The sequence below is a fragment of the Triticum aestivum genome, chromosome 2B, assembly GCF_018294505.1.
Source record: "Triticum aestivum cultivar Chinese Spring chromosome 2B, IWGSC CS RefSeq v2.1, whole genome shotgun sequence".
NCBI lineage: Eukaryota > Viridiplantae > Streptophyta > Magnoliopsida > Poales > Poaceae > Triticum > Triticum aestivum.
Genome location: NC_057798.1, coordinates 393,270,736 through 393,288,176, shown reverse-complemented (window position 1 = coordinate 393,288,176; position 17,441 = coordinate 393,270,736). Strand labels below are relative to the sequence as shown.

At 42.3% G+C, this 17,441-nt stretch overlaps 1 protein-coding gene across 1 annotated transcript; it reads left to right on the top strand.

Annotated features, from left to right (window-relative positions):
* The first annotated feature begins 404 nt into the window (after positions 1 to 404).
* LOC123039229 (putative ubiquitin-like-specific protease 1B) lies at positions 405 to 2,200 on the top strand. The gene is made up of 8 exons (XM_044462480.1): positions 405 to 717; positions 803 to 971; positions 1,081 to 1,229; positions 1,314 to 1,499; positions 1,623 to 1,748; positions 1,831 to 1,964; positions 2,041 to 2,115; positions 2,191 to 2,200. The coding sequence occupies exons 1-8, from the start codon at positions 655 to 657 to the stop codon at positions 2,198 to 2,200; spliced, it is 912 nt and encodes a 303-aa protein (XP_044318415.1). The 5' UTR covers positions 405 to 654.
* Positions 2,201 to 17,441: the final 15,241 nt, after the last annotated feature.

Genomic DNA, 17,441 nt, shown 5'->3' with positions numbered 1-17,441 from the left:
TTTTTATTTATATTTATTTCTTTTCTGCTTCATCACATTATTTCTCTTTTGAATACATGGATGTTTTTGGAAATAGATAGCAAATATGATAAAGTGAACAAATTTTGCAAAAAAAAATTATTATCAATTTTGAGAAGAAACTTTTAAACAAATGAAAATTTTGATGAAATTGAACAGAATTGGGACCACAAACTGTTTTTGAATCTTTTAAGTACATTCGAAAATGAGATCCATTTTAAAAGAATTGAACAATTTTGGAAGCGTGAACATTTTTTTACAAGCACAAACATTTTTTGAATATTGAGAACAAACTTTGAAAATCATAAACTTTGAAACAAATAAACTTTGTTAATGTTGGGTTGTTTGTTTTTGTTTTTGTTTGCCAATTTTCCATAGCCTATCATTTAATTTAAAATAGTTTAAGCAATTTCAAACGCCTACTAACTTATATGAACAATATAGATTTTTGTTTTCCCCGAATTGTTCTGTTTGTATAATGATTTAAGCGGCATTTGTTTCTAATATAACCAAATGCTTTTATTATTATCAGATAAAACAGTTGTTTTAGTTTCAGATACAGTTCTATTATATATTATGTATAGTTTTATGATGTAGTAAAAAATATTAAATATATTTTAGCATAGATATAAATTGATGGGTTCCGACATACGCACTGATGCAACGATGACAGACCGCACTGAAACACCGCGAGAAGAGGTGCATATAGCTAACCTTACTCTGTATATATATTATATATATATACGATACAATGAATGGTGTTTTTATATTTTTGTTTTCTCAGAATATAGTATACATGGATATGGACTCTGGAGATTCACGGAAAGAATCCATTGAGGGTTCAGATGCAATGTCGCTGCAAGGGGCCGGAAATTCACAACATAATCACGTAGAAGAGGTTATATCTCGTAATAAACCAAAAAAGGATGCTAATTTACATGTTATCCCACAAGGTATTTTTTTATATTATTATCAACATTATTTGTGATATTGTCTTTTGTATTCAACTCTTTTGGCCTTTATTGTTTACTAAGCTGTCTCACTTTTTTATGAATTTCATAGACTATGTTTATACCCCTAGAGATATTACAGTCATCGAAACAATCAAGTCTGCCCCTAAGAAAACCCAATTTGTGGACATTGGAGATGCCTTGTTAGCAAAAGACGATTTGGAATGCCTTATAAAAAATGACATGTTCTTACATGACGGTGTAAGACCAATTGCACAATCTTTGTAATTAATTGATTATATATAATACCATAATTTATAAATATAATCTAAATATTGTTTGCAGGTGATAAATGCTTACATATATTGTATGCTTGCTCACGAGCATCTACAACACAGGGCGGGTGAAAAGGTACACATTATTAGCACGTTTGTATCGGGCCAGATAAAAGAAGACAGAGAAAGAGACATAGACCCATCAAAATATCGTCGCATCGTGCGTCATGTTAATAGTTATCTACAACAAGATATGGTTAGCTTTTGTCTCGTAATCCATGCATATAATAATGGATTGTTTTTATTTAGTTCATATGTTTAATGATTTATTAATAACTGTATCTAATCGTGATTGTGACTTGTATCTTATTTACACCAGTTGTTCATCCCGATTAACATGCCGGGCTACCATTGGTATCTAGCAGTTGCCAACGCCAAAAAACGAGAGATCCAAGTATTGGACTCACTTGGTGAGAATGTCAAACGCAATGACCTTGCTACTACGGTAACTATCTATTTCTTTTATCATCTTAGCATTTATTTTGTTTGACTTCATTATTAACATTTCTCATATATATTTATAAAAGTTATTAGGGCTCGAGAAATGGCTGAAACTTGCAGAGCATAGTCCGAAGTTTATCAAAAGTCATAAGTGGCATGATCTCAATGTTACAAAATGGACGGTTGTAAAGCAAATTCAGGAGGCAATACAAACCGATGGGTAAGCACTTCTTTCAATAGTTTGTTTTTTGATTCATCTGTGTGATATTCTAAAGCATTATTTTATAATATTATAGCGTATCATGTGGATTGTTCATGCTAAACTATATGGAATACTGGACACCACATGGACTGTTAGACCAGTTTAGCAGGTATTTTAGTTTTATACATTAACTCATAATGCTTTATCAAAAAATCTTTTAAAATGTTTTTGTATTTTTTTGTAGGAGGATATGAAACATTTTCGACAAAAATTAGCAATTATTTTGCTTGATTCAGAGCTTAATAAGTTAAAAGGATGTCCCATGTACCATCAACCTCTCAAAAAAGAAACTTTATCTAATTCTGATCTTGAGATACTGGATGATCCATCTGACGTGGTCGAAGAGAATCGTCCCGCCCCAATCACTATCATTCTTACGGACCAACGTGAAATACTTGCCGGCCTCTGTAAATACATCGTGTTGATTAATGATGCTGGATCTTTGGAGTAAGTATCATGTATCAATATTTAATGTGCGGATATATATTATTGTTCTTCTTACCATCCAAATTATAGGAAGGTATGGGTCCGGAGCTCCACACCCGATCCAATGAGCTTAAGTCTTAAGAAACTTCAGTTCATACTTAACATGGAGCAGCCCATGGACAATGATTGCTTCAACACCGCCGTGCTTATGCTGGCATGTGACGAGGGAGTATTGTTCACAGACCCTCCTATACACTACATGGATCTACGATTTTGTGTAAGTTACTGTAACTCTTCATTCTAGGTGTCATTATTATCAACATGTTGAAACATTATTATTTTTCTTTTACTTAGTCCATGCTGCTAGAGTAAACATGAGGTCAGAAGTTTTGTGAGAAGGAAACTATCCAGACGCTGGCAACATTATTTGATAGCTGGCCTGGGATGGAGACCGACATCTCATCTTGCAATAAGGTAAATGAAATAATTTGACCATTGTAATCATGGTTTGTTTTAGTTTCTAATATCTCAACTTGTAGATTTATCTTCCCTATGCATCCATCGGCCGATACATCTTGTACATCATCGACAAAGAGGCACGTCGTCTATATATTATGGATCCTCAATCATCACAATCGTCAGAGGATAAAAACTTGAGGCATTCACTGAAATTAAAAAGTTTTTCAAGGGATTTCAAAGAAGCACTCGAAATAAAGCTGCCTGGGTGGAATTCTGATATATCTAAATGGCATCGTTTATTTTCGGCCGGTGTTCCAACGAGTATAGACGGGTAATGAATTCGTAACAAGAATATTTACTTTTGTTATCATTATATTATTTATAATATTAATTGAAAGTTTTCCAGGAATGTCTCTGGCTATTTTGTTTTTCATTTTGTGCTCTGGTGGAACGGTAAAGAATTGGTCAAGCCGGTTTGCACGGTGAGTATTGTGGGTTACATGTTTTAAGAACTTCTCCGTGAATTTTTCATACAAACTACATTTATTTTTCCTGCAGGATGGGTATGAATTGAGGAAGCATTTTTTATTATACTTGCTAAAACATCACGGGAATGAAGCTAGAGTAGACTTTCCTGATATTGTGAAAGAATTTCTCAAGCGCATCATCTAGATATTAATATATTTTTGTAATAGATGTTAAGTTGTAACATCACTCAGCTTGTGACATTGCAATAATGGACTTCAGTTTGTGTTATATTGTTTGTATGTGTGGATTTTAACATGTAATTCTGATAAACTATTTCAAGAGCCCGTGGCAACGCACGGGCACTCTACTAGTATATATTAGGGCATCTCTAAGGCGGACTCACAAACCGCCCCCATCCGTCCGGACCCAACTGTCCGGACCATGGGACACATCCAACGCGGGACTGTATTGATCTGCAGGGCGATCCGAACACAGTTTCTATCGCAAAACAAAGACAGAAGTGGGAAAGCCTTGCGGGAGTCCGGACGCGCAAAACATAGGAATCCGACCCTAGGCCCACCCAAAACCTTTCCGGACCCCGTGACTCCATCATCCTCATTTCCTCTCCTGCCTTCTTTCTCTATTGCCGTCGCTGCCGCTCCACCACCTCTGCCATCACGTCACACCCCTGTCGGAAATCTGCGTCTCCGTCACCTCCAACGATACAATAGGCCTCCAACCCGCTTCTCCTCCGTCTCCGTCCAACCCCTGTCCTCCGCCCGCCCCGCCAGGTACCATTCGCTACTGCTATTCTCACCATGCCCGGCAACTATTTGATGTATCGACTAAGCTGAAAACAGGTGTCCCTTCTTCTTTCTAGCAATGGATTCCGATTTGGAGTACATATCGAGAAGTATGTTAAGTCGTTTGATGGATCGTCGGACGAGGAGTACACCGATGAGACAACGATGATGCAGGCGGTCCTTTAAGACACGGAGCGTGCTTAGGAGCATGTTCTCAATTTCAAGGGCTCGATCAAGGGTCATCGAGTGCTCGACCGCAACACGGTGCGCGGCCATTTGACACTGATGGTCGACTACTTTGTCCCTGATGTCTGGTCCTACGATGACTACATCCTGAAGAAGGACGTCGTGGAAACGATTGGTTTCTCTGGTTACTAGAAGTGCACGGTCGCACTCCAGATGCTTGCATATGGCACGACCACTGATTCGTGGGACGAGTACCTACGGATTTCTGAGAGCACATGCAGAGATGCCATTGTTAGGTTTGCAACTGCCTTGGTCGAGGTGTTCGGACCTCGGTACCTAAGAGAAACAACGGTGGCAAACACCGAGAGGCTCCTTGCAATCTCAGAAGCAAGAGAGTGCCCAGGTTTGCTTGGATCTCTTGACTGCATGCATTGAAAATGAAAGAACTGTCTGAAGGCTTTACGAGGGCAATATTAGGGTCATGTTAAGAAGCCCACCATCATTCTTGAAGTATTTGCATCACATGATCTTTGGATTTGGCACATTTTATTTGGCATGCCCAGGTCTAAAAATGCATGGGTACAGCGAGCTGCTATACAAACGGTTTTTAACCCCTTTCCGCGCCGGCATTTAAAATCGCCGCCTAGTGAGTGTGGGCGATAAGGGGTCCTTCCCACACGACTCAGAAACCGTCGGGGATAGGTAGTAGGAATGCATATGTTTTGCATAACTAAGCATATGCGATGTGGGCATCTATCCCAAACGCGATTCTTCACACAACTGGTTGTGATATATCGAATATCCCAAACGCTCCATCTTTACTACTCGTGTGTGCTGGCATTACCATTGCACACGCTATTATGCGGTGCAACGTTTATGATGCGCACTCCATCACAAACAGTTCATGATTGCCAAACGTGTGCGATCAGGAGACTATCGCACACATTCACTTCTCCCAAACTGTATGTGATCTGTAATAAAGAATATTACCTAATCATCGTACGAGTGTTGGATAGGATTACAAAATGTAGGACCGTTGTAGCAGTGTCGTATAGGATAACTATCGCACACGCTATTATGTGGTGCAACATTTATGATGCCTACGACATCTGAAATAGTTCATGACTGTAAACCGTGTATGATAAGGCGACTATCACAAACATTTAGTTTGCTCGCATCGTTTGTGATATTGTCTGACATCACACACGCTTCGCAAACGGCAACTGTGTGCATGGTCGCACATGTTTCCTCTCTGCAAACCGTGTCGGAAGTACATGTATATCACACACGTTTGTGCTTTACAGACCGTGTGCGCCATAACGACCTGCAGAGCATATTTTGACCCTAATTAAATCATTGCTATTTAAAATTGTACCGATTTTGAATTTGAAAGTTGGCTATAACTTTATTCATATCCATCAGGTTAAACAACCAATGCATTATTCGATTCATAGATACACATGTTCAAGAAGTACATAAGCACCAAATAAAGAATGATGAACCAGGGTTGTATACTTGTACTATTAAACACGGTAAAGAAAGATGCAAAAGACATTCTGGTTGTTGAACAAGGTGAAGTGGAATGCCCGTATTGTGCTCTCCTCCATGCAGAAGGCATGCACGACTTAGTCCAACCCCTTGTGATGGTCGACCGTGTTCATGACTCATGAGGGCATCTAGATAGTCATTGTGTTGTTGTAGAAATACTTTAACCTTTGCATGCCCACCAATCATGTAATTTGAGAGGTAGTCTTGAGTAAACTGCTTCGAGAACCACTACAAAGGAAAAAGATTCAGACATTGTCATCTAACACAACTCATTATGGGCGGTAAAAAGAAGGCTACAGAGTTCTTACTTACCATGCTGCAATTCACTGTTGTTTTGCATAAAGTGTAAACAAATAGTTCGATTGACATCTTTTGACCCATTTTAATAACAATCTTTATCAGTTCCTCTCTTGAAGTTGGTTCATGAATATCTCATTGCCCCATACGCAGAAAGGATCAAAGCACGAATCTTTACCAATGACATGTACCTAAAAGCACCAAGTTAACATTAGAAGTTAAACAACAATTGCAATATGATGTGGTACAACACTTCCTCCATCCCATTATATAAGATCTTATAGCATCCAATATATTCACGGTGTGGATGAATAAACATCTTATATTATGGGGTTGAGGGAGTTTATTACATTTCTACAAGTATCAGCCAATTAACTACAGTTAACTGATGTTGTGTTGTTGGTGTTCTTGTTGCTCTTCTATGTATATCTAGACATCATCAGAACATTAAGGTAACACTCTTGGTTTGAGACTACTTTTGCCAAAGGTTGCCACACCAAAGCTTAGGCAAGTTTGACCAACTTAGGTGTGTGTTTGGTTCAAGCCACACTATGTTCCCACATCACATACACTCACAATGTGTGGCAAGATTCTCTTAGGCGTGCCAATTTGTGGCTCTCGTTTTGAAGAACTAACCCGTTGGCAAGTTTGGCAACAGTGTATGGCAAAGTGTGGCACTCCTAGGCCTAGAACCAAACAATCCTTCCTTGTTGTTGTGTGGCCTAGGATTGCATATGTAGTCATTCAGTACAATGCATCTTGCTATGTAGCCTCGGATATGTTAGATATAGCCCTAGTTAACCTACCGATAAATGGGTTATAGATATATTCAGTTAAATGTCCGATTCAATGTTTAATCCCTTATCAGCTCTCGGCCTATATGGTACCAGCTACCAATATCCTGAACAATGAGTATATATAAGCCATGGGATGAAACTAACCTCGATGGTAAACATCAGATGTTCCCAATATTGTCCTATGTAAGTACATCTAAAGGCATGATAAGCACAACAGGCTAAATATCAACCAAATATATCCATGGTAGAGAACATAATCTCCAAATGATAGCTTCATGGCGAAGGTTTAAGCACGCTAGTTAAGAAAAACAAGAAGTGGAAAGGTGTGTTATTAACTACAACAGGCGTAATATTTTTAAAACAAGCAAACATAGTCATTCAAACTTGTATTGTGTAGGTCTAAGTACACTAGTTATTGTTAAATCAAATGGAAAGGCGTATTAAATACTCCCTTCGGTCCTTTTTACTCTGTATATAAGAATTGTCTGAAGTCAAACTTCATAAAGTTTGACCTTATTTATATGAAAAAATATCAACATCTACCATGCTAAAGTTATACAATATGAAAATTTAAGCCATGACACATCTACTGATATTGATTTCATATTGTAAATGTTGGTATTTTTTTCTATAAAGTTGGTCAAACTTTACGAGGCTTGACTTTAGACAAATCTTATATGCGAACTAAAAAGGGCAGGAGGGAGTACAACATGCTTAACAACAACCAAATATAGTCATTCATAGAGCTATTGTTAAAATTGGTATTGATGAAATTGAACTGCATAGTTCATACTAGCACATATAGAACATCACATTGTGAATAGCTGAAATAAAAAAGGCATACTACGAACAACCAAAGATGGCAACTGAAACTGGACATATGCTAACTACAAACAACCGAATAACCAAAAACCATAGAAATAAACAAGGCGTAATGCAAACAACCAGATATAGCAATAAATACTGGATAGGTTCTCACTACAAAAGGGGTTCGAGAATCATGGAATTCCCTGGTGAAGAGGCACGACAAAACAAATCATGGGTTTCCTCACTTGTCCCAGATTGGCTCCTCCTCGTGGTCGCCGTCGATGAGGTCTGACTTTGCAGTTGAGGATCCCAAGCTAGCATCGCAGAACGTATCCTTCAGAAATGACAAAATGGGCTCCATGGCGATGAAGGATGGAAAATTGTTCATAACGAGCCGCAAGAGATCAGCGGTAGGGCCATCGATGAGTTCGATGGTTGTCGAACCCAAGGGGTTGGGGGTAGTCAACTTAACATGTGACATTGCCTGCGTCAAGCCATCGTTGTCGATGACCTCCATGTCGTAGCCGGCGTCCACGACATGCTAGAGTACTCTAGCCCGCTGATTGAAAGGCTGCGTTCAGTCATCGTCATTAGCTTCCTTGGCGGCCACCTCGCCGACGTCGGGCGAAGAGGCCGCGGTAAAGCTCTTTTAGGCCATTCGCTCCTCGAGCTCCCCGGGAAGCTTAGCCAGGTTTAGGTTGCGACGCTCTAGAGTGGGAGAGGAGGTGGGGATGGGGATCTAAGGGCAAGGGGGTGTTTCACAGGCGTCATCTAAGGAACTTAGGGCGGCGAGGGTATGTATATCGGTGGGTAACCTACATTTTCAGACCAGCAGAGGTTGAGGATGGAGGCGGCGCGGCGGCGGCGGCGGTGACCTGGCTAGGTTTCGAGCGAGGGAGGGGTGGTTGTTGGAAATATGCCCTAGAGGCAATAATAAATTAGTTATTATTATTATATTTCCTTGTTCATGATAATCGTTTATTATCCATGCTATAATTGTATTGATAGGAAACTCAGATACATGTGTGGGTACATAGACAACACCATGTCCCTAGTAAGCCTCTAGTTCACTAGCTCGTTGATCAATAGATGGTTACAGTTTCCTGACCATGGACATTGGATGTCGTTGATAACGGGATCACATCCTTAGGAGAATGATGTGATGGACAAGACCCAATCCTAAGCCTAGCACAAAGATCGTGTAGTTCGTATGCTAAAGCTTTTCCAATGTCAAGTATCATTTCCTTAGACCATGAGATTGTGCAACTCCCGGATACCGTAGGAATGCTTTGGGTGTACCAAACGTCACAACGTAACTGGGTGGCTATAAAGGTGCACTACGGGTATCTCCGAAAGTGTTTGTTGGGTTGGCACGAATCGAGACTGGGATTTGTCACTCCGTGTGACGGAGAGGTATCTCTGGGCCCACTCGGTAGAACATCATCATAATGTGCACAATGTGACCAAGGGGTTGATCACGGGATGATGTGTTATGGAACGAGTAAACAGACTTGCCAGTAACGAGATTGAACAAGGTATCGGGATACCGACGATCGAATCTCGGGCAAGTACAATACCGCTAGACAAAGGGAATTGCATACGGGATTGATTGAATCCTCGACATCGTGGTTCATCTGATGAGATCATCGTGGAACATGTGGGAGCCAACATAGGTATCCAGATCCCGCTATTGGTTATTGACCGGAGAACGTCTCGGTCATGTCTACGTGTCTCCCGAACCCGTAGGGTCTACACACTTAAGGTTCGATGATGCTAGGGTTATAGGGAATAGATATACGTGGTTACCGAATGTTGTTCGGAGTCCTGGATGTCACGAGGAGTTCTGGAATGATCCGGAGGTAAAGATTTATATATGGGAAGTCCTGTTTTGGTCACCGGAAAAGTTTCGGGTGCTATCGGTAACATACCGGGACCACCGGGAGGGTCCCTGGGGTCCACCAGGTGGGGCCACCGGCCCCAGAGGGCTGCATGGGCCAAGTGTGGGAGGGGACCAGCCCCAGGTGGGCTGGTGCGCCCCCCACCAAGGCCCAAGGCGCCTAGGCTTTGGGGAGGGGGCGCCTCCACCTTACTTGGGGGGCAAGTTTTCCCCTCTCCCCCCCTTGGCCGCACCCTAGATGGGATCTAGGGGCTGCCGCACCCCTTGGGGTGGGAACCCTAGAGGGGGCGCAGCCCCCTCCCTCTCCCCTATGTATAGTTGAGGTCTTTAGGGCTGCAAACACATGAGTTTTCACCTCTCCCTGGCGCAGCCCTACCTCTCTCCCTCCTCGTCTCTTGCGGTGCTTGGCGAAGCCCTGCAGGATTGCCACGCTCATCCACCACCACCACGCTGTCGTGCTGCTACTGGACGGAGTCTTCCCCAACCTCTCCCTCTCTCCTTGCTGGATCAAGGCATGGGAGACGTCACCGGGCTGCATGTGTGTTGAACACGGAGGTGCCGTCCGTTCGGCACTAGGATCTCCGGTGATTTGGATCACGATGAGTACGACTCCTTCAACCCCGTTCTCTTGAACGCTTCCGCTTAGCGATCTACAAGGGTATGTAGATGCACTCTCCTTCTCCTTGTTGCTAGATTACTCCATATATTGATCTTGGTGATGCGTAGAAATTTTTTGATTTCTGCTACGTTCCCCAACAGTGGTGTCAGAGCTAGGTCTATGCGTAGTTTCTATGCACGAGTAGAACACAAGTTGTTGTGGGCGTTGATTTTGTTCAATATGCTTACCGTTACTAGTCCAATCTTGTTTCGACGGTATTGTGGGATGAAGCGGCCCGGACCGACCTTACACGTACACTTACGTGAGACAGGTTCCACCGACTGACATGCACTTGTTGCATAAGGTGGCTAGCGGGTGTTAGTCTCTCCCACTTTAGTCGGATCGGATTCGATGAAAAGGGTCCTTATGAAGGGTAAATAGAAATTGGCATATCACGTTGTGGTTTTTGCGTAGGTAAGAAACGTTCTTGCTAGAAACCCATAGCAGCCACATAAAACATGCAAACAACAATTAGAGGACGTCTAACTTGTTTTTGCAGGGTATGCTATGTGATGTGATATGGCCAAAAAGAATGTAATGAATGATATGTGATGTATGAGATTGATCATGTTCTTGTAATAGGAATCACGACTTGCATGTCGATGAGTATGACAACCGGCAGGAGCCATAGGAGTTGTCTTAATTTATTGATGACCTGCGTGTCATTGAACAACGCCATGTAATTACTTTACTTTATTGCTAAGCCGTTAGCCATAGTAGTAGAAGTAATAGTTGGCGAGACAACTTCATGGAGACACGATGATGGAGATCATGGTGTCATGCCGGGGACGATGATGATCATGGAGCCCCGAAGATGGAGATCAAAAGGAGCAAAATGATATTGGCCATATCATGTCACTTTTTGATTGCATGTGATGTTTATCATGTTTATGCATCTTATTTGCTTAGAACGACGGTAGCAAATAAGATGATCCCTCATTAAAATTTCAACAAAGTGTTCCCCCTAACTGTGCACCGTTGCGAAAGTTTGTTGTTTCGAAGCACCACGTGATGATCGGGTGTGATAGATTCTAACATTCACATACAACGGGTGTAAGCCAGATTTACACACGCGAAACACTTAGGTTGACTTGACGAGCCTAGCATGTACAGACATGGCCTCGGAACACAAGAGACCGAAAGGTCGAGCATGAGTCGTATGGTAGATACGATCAACATGAAGATGTTCACTGATGATGACTAGTCCGTCTCACGTGATGATCGGACACGGCCTAGTTGACTCGGATCATGTAATCACTTAGATGACTAGAGGGATGTCTATCTGAGTGGGAGTTCATAAGATGAACTTAATTATCCTGAACATAGTCAAAAGATCTTTGCAAATTATGTCGTAAGCTCACGCTTTAGTTCTACTGTTTAGATATGTTCCTAGAGAAAATTAGTTGAAAGTTGACAGTAGCAATTATGCGGACTAGGTCCATAAACTGAGGATTGTCCTCATTGCTTCGTAGAAGGCTTATGTCCTTAATGCACCGCTCAGTGTGCTGAACCTCGAACGTCGTCTGTGGGTGTTGCGAACATCTAACATACACGTTTTGATAACTACGTGATAGTTCAGTTAAATGGTTTAGAGTTGAGGCACCAAAGACGATTTTGAAACATCGCGGAACATATGAGATGTTTCGAGGGCTGAAATTGGGATTTCAGGCTCGTGCCCACATCAAGAGGTATAAGACCTCCGACGAGTTTCTTAGCCTACAAACTAAGGGAGAAAAGCTCAATTGTTGAGCTTGTACTCAGATTATGGGTACAACAATCACTTGAATCGAGTGGGAGTTGATCTTCCAGATGAGACAGTGATGTTTCTCCAAAGTCATTGCCACCAAGCTGCTAGAGCTTCGTGATGAACTATAACATATCAGGGATAGATATGATGATCCTTGAAATATTTGCGATGTTTGACACCGCGAAAGTAGAAATCAAGAAGGATCATCAATTGTTGATGGTTTGTGAAACCACTAGTTTCAAGAAGGGCAAGGGCAAGAAGGGATACTTCATGAAAGGCAAATCAGCTGCTGCTCTAGTGGAGAAACCCAAGGTTGAACCCAAACCCGAGACTAAGTGCTTCTGTAATAAGGGGAACAACCACTGGAGCAGAATTACCCTAGATACTTGGTAGATGAGAAGGCTGGCAAGGTCGATAGAAGTATATTGGATATACATTATGTTAATGTGTACTTTACTAGTACTCCTAGTAGCACCAGGGTATTAGATACTGGTTCGGTTGCTAAGTGTTAGTAACTCAAAATAAAAGCTACGGAATAAACGGAGACTAGCTAAAGGTGAGCTGACGATATGTGTTGGAAGTGTTTCCAAGGTTGATGTGATCAAGCATCACATGCTCCCTCTACCATCGGGATCGGTGTTAAACCTAAATAATTGTTATTTGGTGTTTGCGTTGAGCATAGACATGATTGGATTATGTCTATCGCAATACGGTTATTCATTTAAGGAGAATAATGGTTACTCTGTTTATTTGAATAATACCTTCAATGGTCTTGCACCTAAAATGAATGGTTTATTGAATCTCGATCGTAGTGATACACATGTTCATGCCAAAAGATATAAGATAGTAATGATAGTACCACCTACTTGTGGCACTGCCATGTAAGTCATATTGGTATAAAATGCATGAAGAAGCTCCATGTTGATGGATCTTTGGACTCACTCGTTTTTGAAAAGTTTGAGACATGCGAACCATGTCTATTGGTGTATATGCATGAAGAAACTCCATGCAAATGGACCGTTTGGACTCACTTGATTTTGAATCACTTGAGACATGCAAATCATACCTCATGGGCAAGATGACTGAAAGCCTCGTTTTCAATAAAATGGAACAAGAAAGCAACTTGTTGGAAGTAACACATTTTGATGTGTGCAGTCCAATGAGTGATGAGACACGCAGTGGATATCGTTATGTTCTTACTTCACAGATGATTTGAGTAGATACTGAGTATATTTACTTGATGAAACACAAGTCTGAATTATTGAATGGTTCAAGTAATTTTAGAGTGAAGTTGCACATCATGGTGACAAGAGGATAAAATGTCTATGATATGATCATAGAGATGAGTATCTGAGTTACGAGCTTTGGCACGCAATTAAGACATTGTAGAAATTGTTTCACAATTAATACCGCCTGGAACACCATAGTGTGATGGTGTGTCCGAACATCATAGTTACACCCTATTGGATATGGTGTGTACCATGATGTCTCTTATCGAATTACCACTATCGTTCATGGGTTAGGCATTAGATACAACCGCACTCACTTTAATAGGGCACCACGTAATTCCATTGAGACGACACCGTTTGAACTATGGTTTGCAGAAACCTAAGTTGTCGTTTCTTAAAAATTTGGGGCTGCGACGCTTATGTGAAAAAGTTTCAGGTTGATAAGCTCGAACCCAAAGCGGATAAAATGCATCTTCATAGGACACCCAAAACAGTTGGGTATACCTCCTAATTCAGATCCAGAAGCAATAGGGATTGTTTCTTGAATTGGGTCCTTTCTCGAGGAAAAGTTTGTCTCGAAAGAATTGAGTGGGAGGATGGTGGAGACTTGATGAGGTTATTGAACCGTCACTTCAACTAGTGTGTAGCAGGGCACAGGAAGTTGTTCCTGTGGCGCCTACACCAATTGAAGTAGAAGCTTATGATAGTGATCATGAAGTTTCGGATCAAGTCACTACCGTACCTTGTAGGGTGACAAGGATGCGTACTACTTCAGAGTGGTACAGTAATCCTGTCTTGAAGGTCATGTTGCTAGATAACAATGAACTTACGAGCTATGGAGAAGCGATGGTGGGCCCATATTCCGACAAATGGTTAGAAGCCATGAAATCCGAGATAGGATCCATGTATCAGAACAAAGCATGGACTTTGGTGGACTTGCCCGATGATCGGCAAGCCATTGAGATAAATGGATCTTTAAGAAGAAGACGGACGTGGACGGTAATGTCACCATCTATGAAGCTCGACTTGTGGCGAAGAGTTTTTCACAAGTTCAAGGAGTTGACTACGATGAGATTTTCTCATCCGTAGCGATGCTTAAGTCCGTCGGAATCATGTTAGCATTAGCTGCATTTATGAAATCTGGCAGATGGATGTCAAAACGAGTTTCCTTACCAGTTTTCGTAAGGAAAGGTTGTATGTGATACAATCAGAAAGGTTTTGTCGATCCTAAGGATGCTAAAAGGTATGCTAGCTCCAGCGATCCTTCTAAGGACTGGAGTAAGCATCTCGAAGTTGGAATATACACTTTGATGAGATGATCAAAGATTTTGGGTTTATACAAAGTTTACGAGAAACTTGTATTTACAATAAAGTGAGTGGGAGCACTACAACATTTCTGATAAGTATATGTGAATGACATATTGTTGATCCGAAATGATGTAAAATTTCTGGAAAGCATAAAGGGTTGTTTGAAATGAGTTTTTCAAGGGAAAACCTCGATTAAGCTACTTGAACATTGAGCATCAAGATCTATAAGGATAGATCAAAAATGCTTAATGGTACTTTCAAATGAGCATATACCTTGACATGATCTTGAAGGTGTTCAAGATGGATCAGTCAAAGGAGTTCTTGGCTGAGATGTAAGGTATGAAGTTAAGACTTAAAGCTCGACCACGGCAGAAAAGAGAGAAAGGACGAAGGTCGTCCCCTATGCTTTAGATGTAGGCTCTACAGTATGCTATGCTGTGTACCGCACCTGATGTGTGCCTTGCTACATATCTGGCAAGAGGGTACAAAGGTGATCAAGGAGTGGATCACCAGATAGCGGTCAAAATTATCCTTAGAGGAATAAGGATATGTTTCTCGATTATGGAGGTGATAAAGAGTTCGGCGTAAAGGGTTACGTCGATGCAAGCTTTAACACCTATCCGAATGACTCTGAGTAGCAAACCGGATACGTATAGTGGAGCGACCATTTGGAATAGCTCCAAGTGGAGCGTGGAAGCAGCATTTACAATATGACCTAGAGATTTGCGAAGTACATACTAATCTGAATGTTGCAGACCCGTTGACTAAAACCTCTCTCATAAGCAAAACATGATCAAACCCCAGAACTCATTGAGTCTTAATCACATGATGATGTAAACTAGTTTAGTGACACTAGTAAACTCTTTGGATGTTGGTCACATGGTGATGTGACCTATCAGTGTAATCACATGGCGATGTGAACTAGATTATTGACTCTAGTGCAAGTGGGAGACTGTTGGAAATATGCCCTAGAGGCAATAATTAGTTATTATTATTATATTTCCTTGTTCATGATAATCGTTTATTATCCATTCTATAATTGTATTGATAGGAAACTCAGATACATGTGTGGGTACATAGACAACACCATGTCCCTAGTAAGCCTCTAGTTGACTAGCTCGTTAATCAATAGATGGTTACAGTTTCCTGACCATGGACATTGGATGTCGTTGATAACGGGATCACATCATTAGGAGAATGATGTGATGGACAAGACCCAATCCTAAGACTATCACAAAGATCGTGTAGTTCGTATGCTAAAGCTTTTCTAATGTCAAGTATCATTTCCTTAGACCATGAGATTGTGCAACTCCCAGATACCGTAGGAATGCTCTGGGTGTACCAAACGTCACAACATAACTGGGTGGCTATAAAGGTGCACTACGGGTATCTCCGAAAGTGTCTGTTGGGTTGGCACGAATCGAGACTGGGATTTGTCACTCCGTGTGACGGAGAGGTATCTCTGGGCCCACTCGGCAGGACATCATCATATTGTGCACAATGTGACCAAGGGGTTGATCACGGGATGATGTGTTACGGAACGAGTAAAGAGACTTGCTTGTAACGAGATTGAACAAGGTACCGGGATACCGACGATCGAATCTCGGGCAAGTACAATACCGCTAGACAAAGGGAATTGCATACGGGATTGATTGAATCCTCGACATCGTGGTTCATCCGATGAGATCATTGTGGAACATGTGGGAGCCAACATGGGTATCCAGATCCCGCTGTTGGTTATTGACCGGAGAACGTCTTGGTCATGTCTACGTGTCTCCCGAACCCGTAGGGTCTACACACTTAAGGTTCGATGATGCTAGGGTTATAGGGAATAGATATACGTGGTTACCGAATGTTGTTTGGAGTCCCGGATGAGATCCCAGACGTCACGGCGAGTTCCGGAGGTAAAGATTTATATATGGGAAGTCCTGTTTTGGTCACCAGAAAAGTTTCGGGTGCTATCAGTAATGTACCGGGACCACCGGGAGGGTCCCGGGGTCCATCAGGCGGGGCCACCGGCCCCAAAAGGCTGCATGGGCCAAGTGTGGGAGGGGACCAGCCCCAGGTGGGCTGGTGCACCCCCCACCAGGGCCCAAGGCGCCTAGGGTTTGGGGAGGGGGCGCCTCCACCTTACTTGGGGGGCAAGTTTCCCCCTCTCCCCCCCTTGGCCGCACCCTAGATGGGATCTAGGGGCTGCCACACCCCTTGGGGTGGGAACCCTAGAGGGGGCGCAGTCCCCTACCTCTCCCCTATATATAGTTGAGGTCTTTGGGGCTGCAAACACATGAGTTTTCACCTCTCCCTGGCGCAGCCCTACCTCTCTCCCTCCTCGTCTCTTGCGGTGCTTGGCGAAGCCCTGCAGGATTGCCACGCTCCTCCACCACCACCACGCCGTCGTGCTGCTGCTGGACGGAGTCTTCCCCAACCTCTCCCTCTCTCCTTGCTGGATCAAGGCATGGGAGACATCACCGGGCTGCATGTGTGTTGAACACGGAGGTGCCGTCCGTTCGGCACTAGGATCTCCGGTGATTTGGATCACGATGAGTACGACTCCTTCAACCCCATTCTCTTGAACGCTTCCGCTTAGCGATCTACAAGGGTATGTAGATGCACTCTCCTTCTCCTCGTTGCTAGATTACTCCATAGATTGATCTTGGTGATGCGTAGAATTTTTTTGATTTCTGCTACATTCCCCAATAGTGGTGTGTATGTGTGTGAGCGGGGGATTTGGTGTGTGTGTGTGTGTGTGTGGAGGGGGTCCAAGGGGGTCACTACAAAAAAAAGACACATCCGTGACATTTTGGG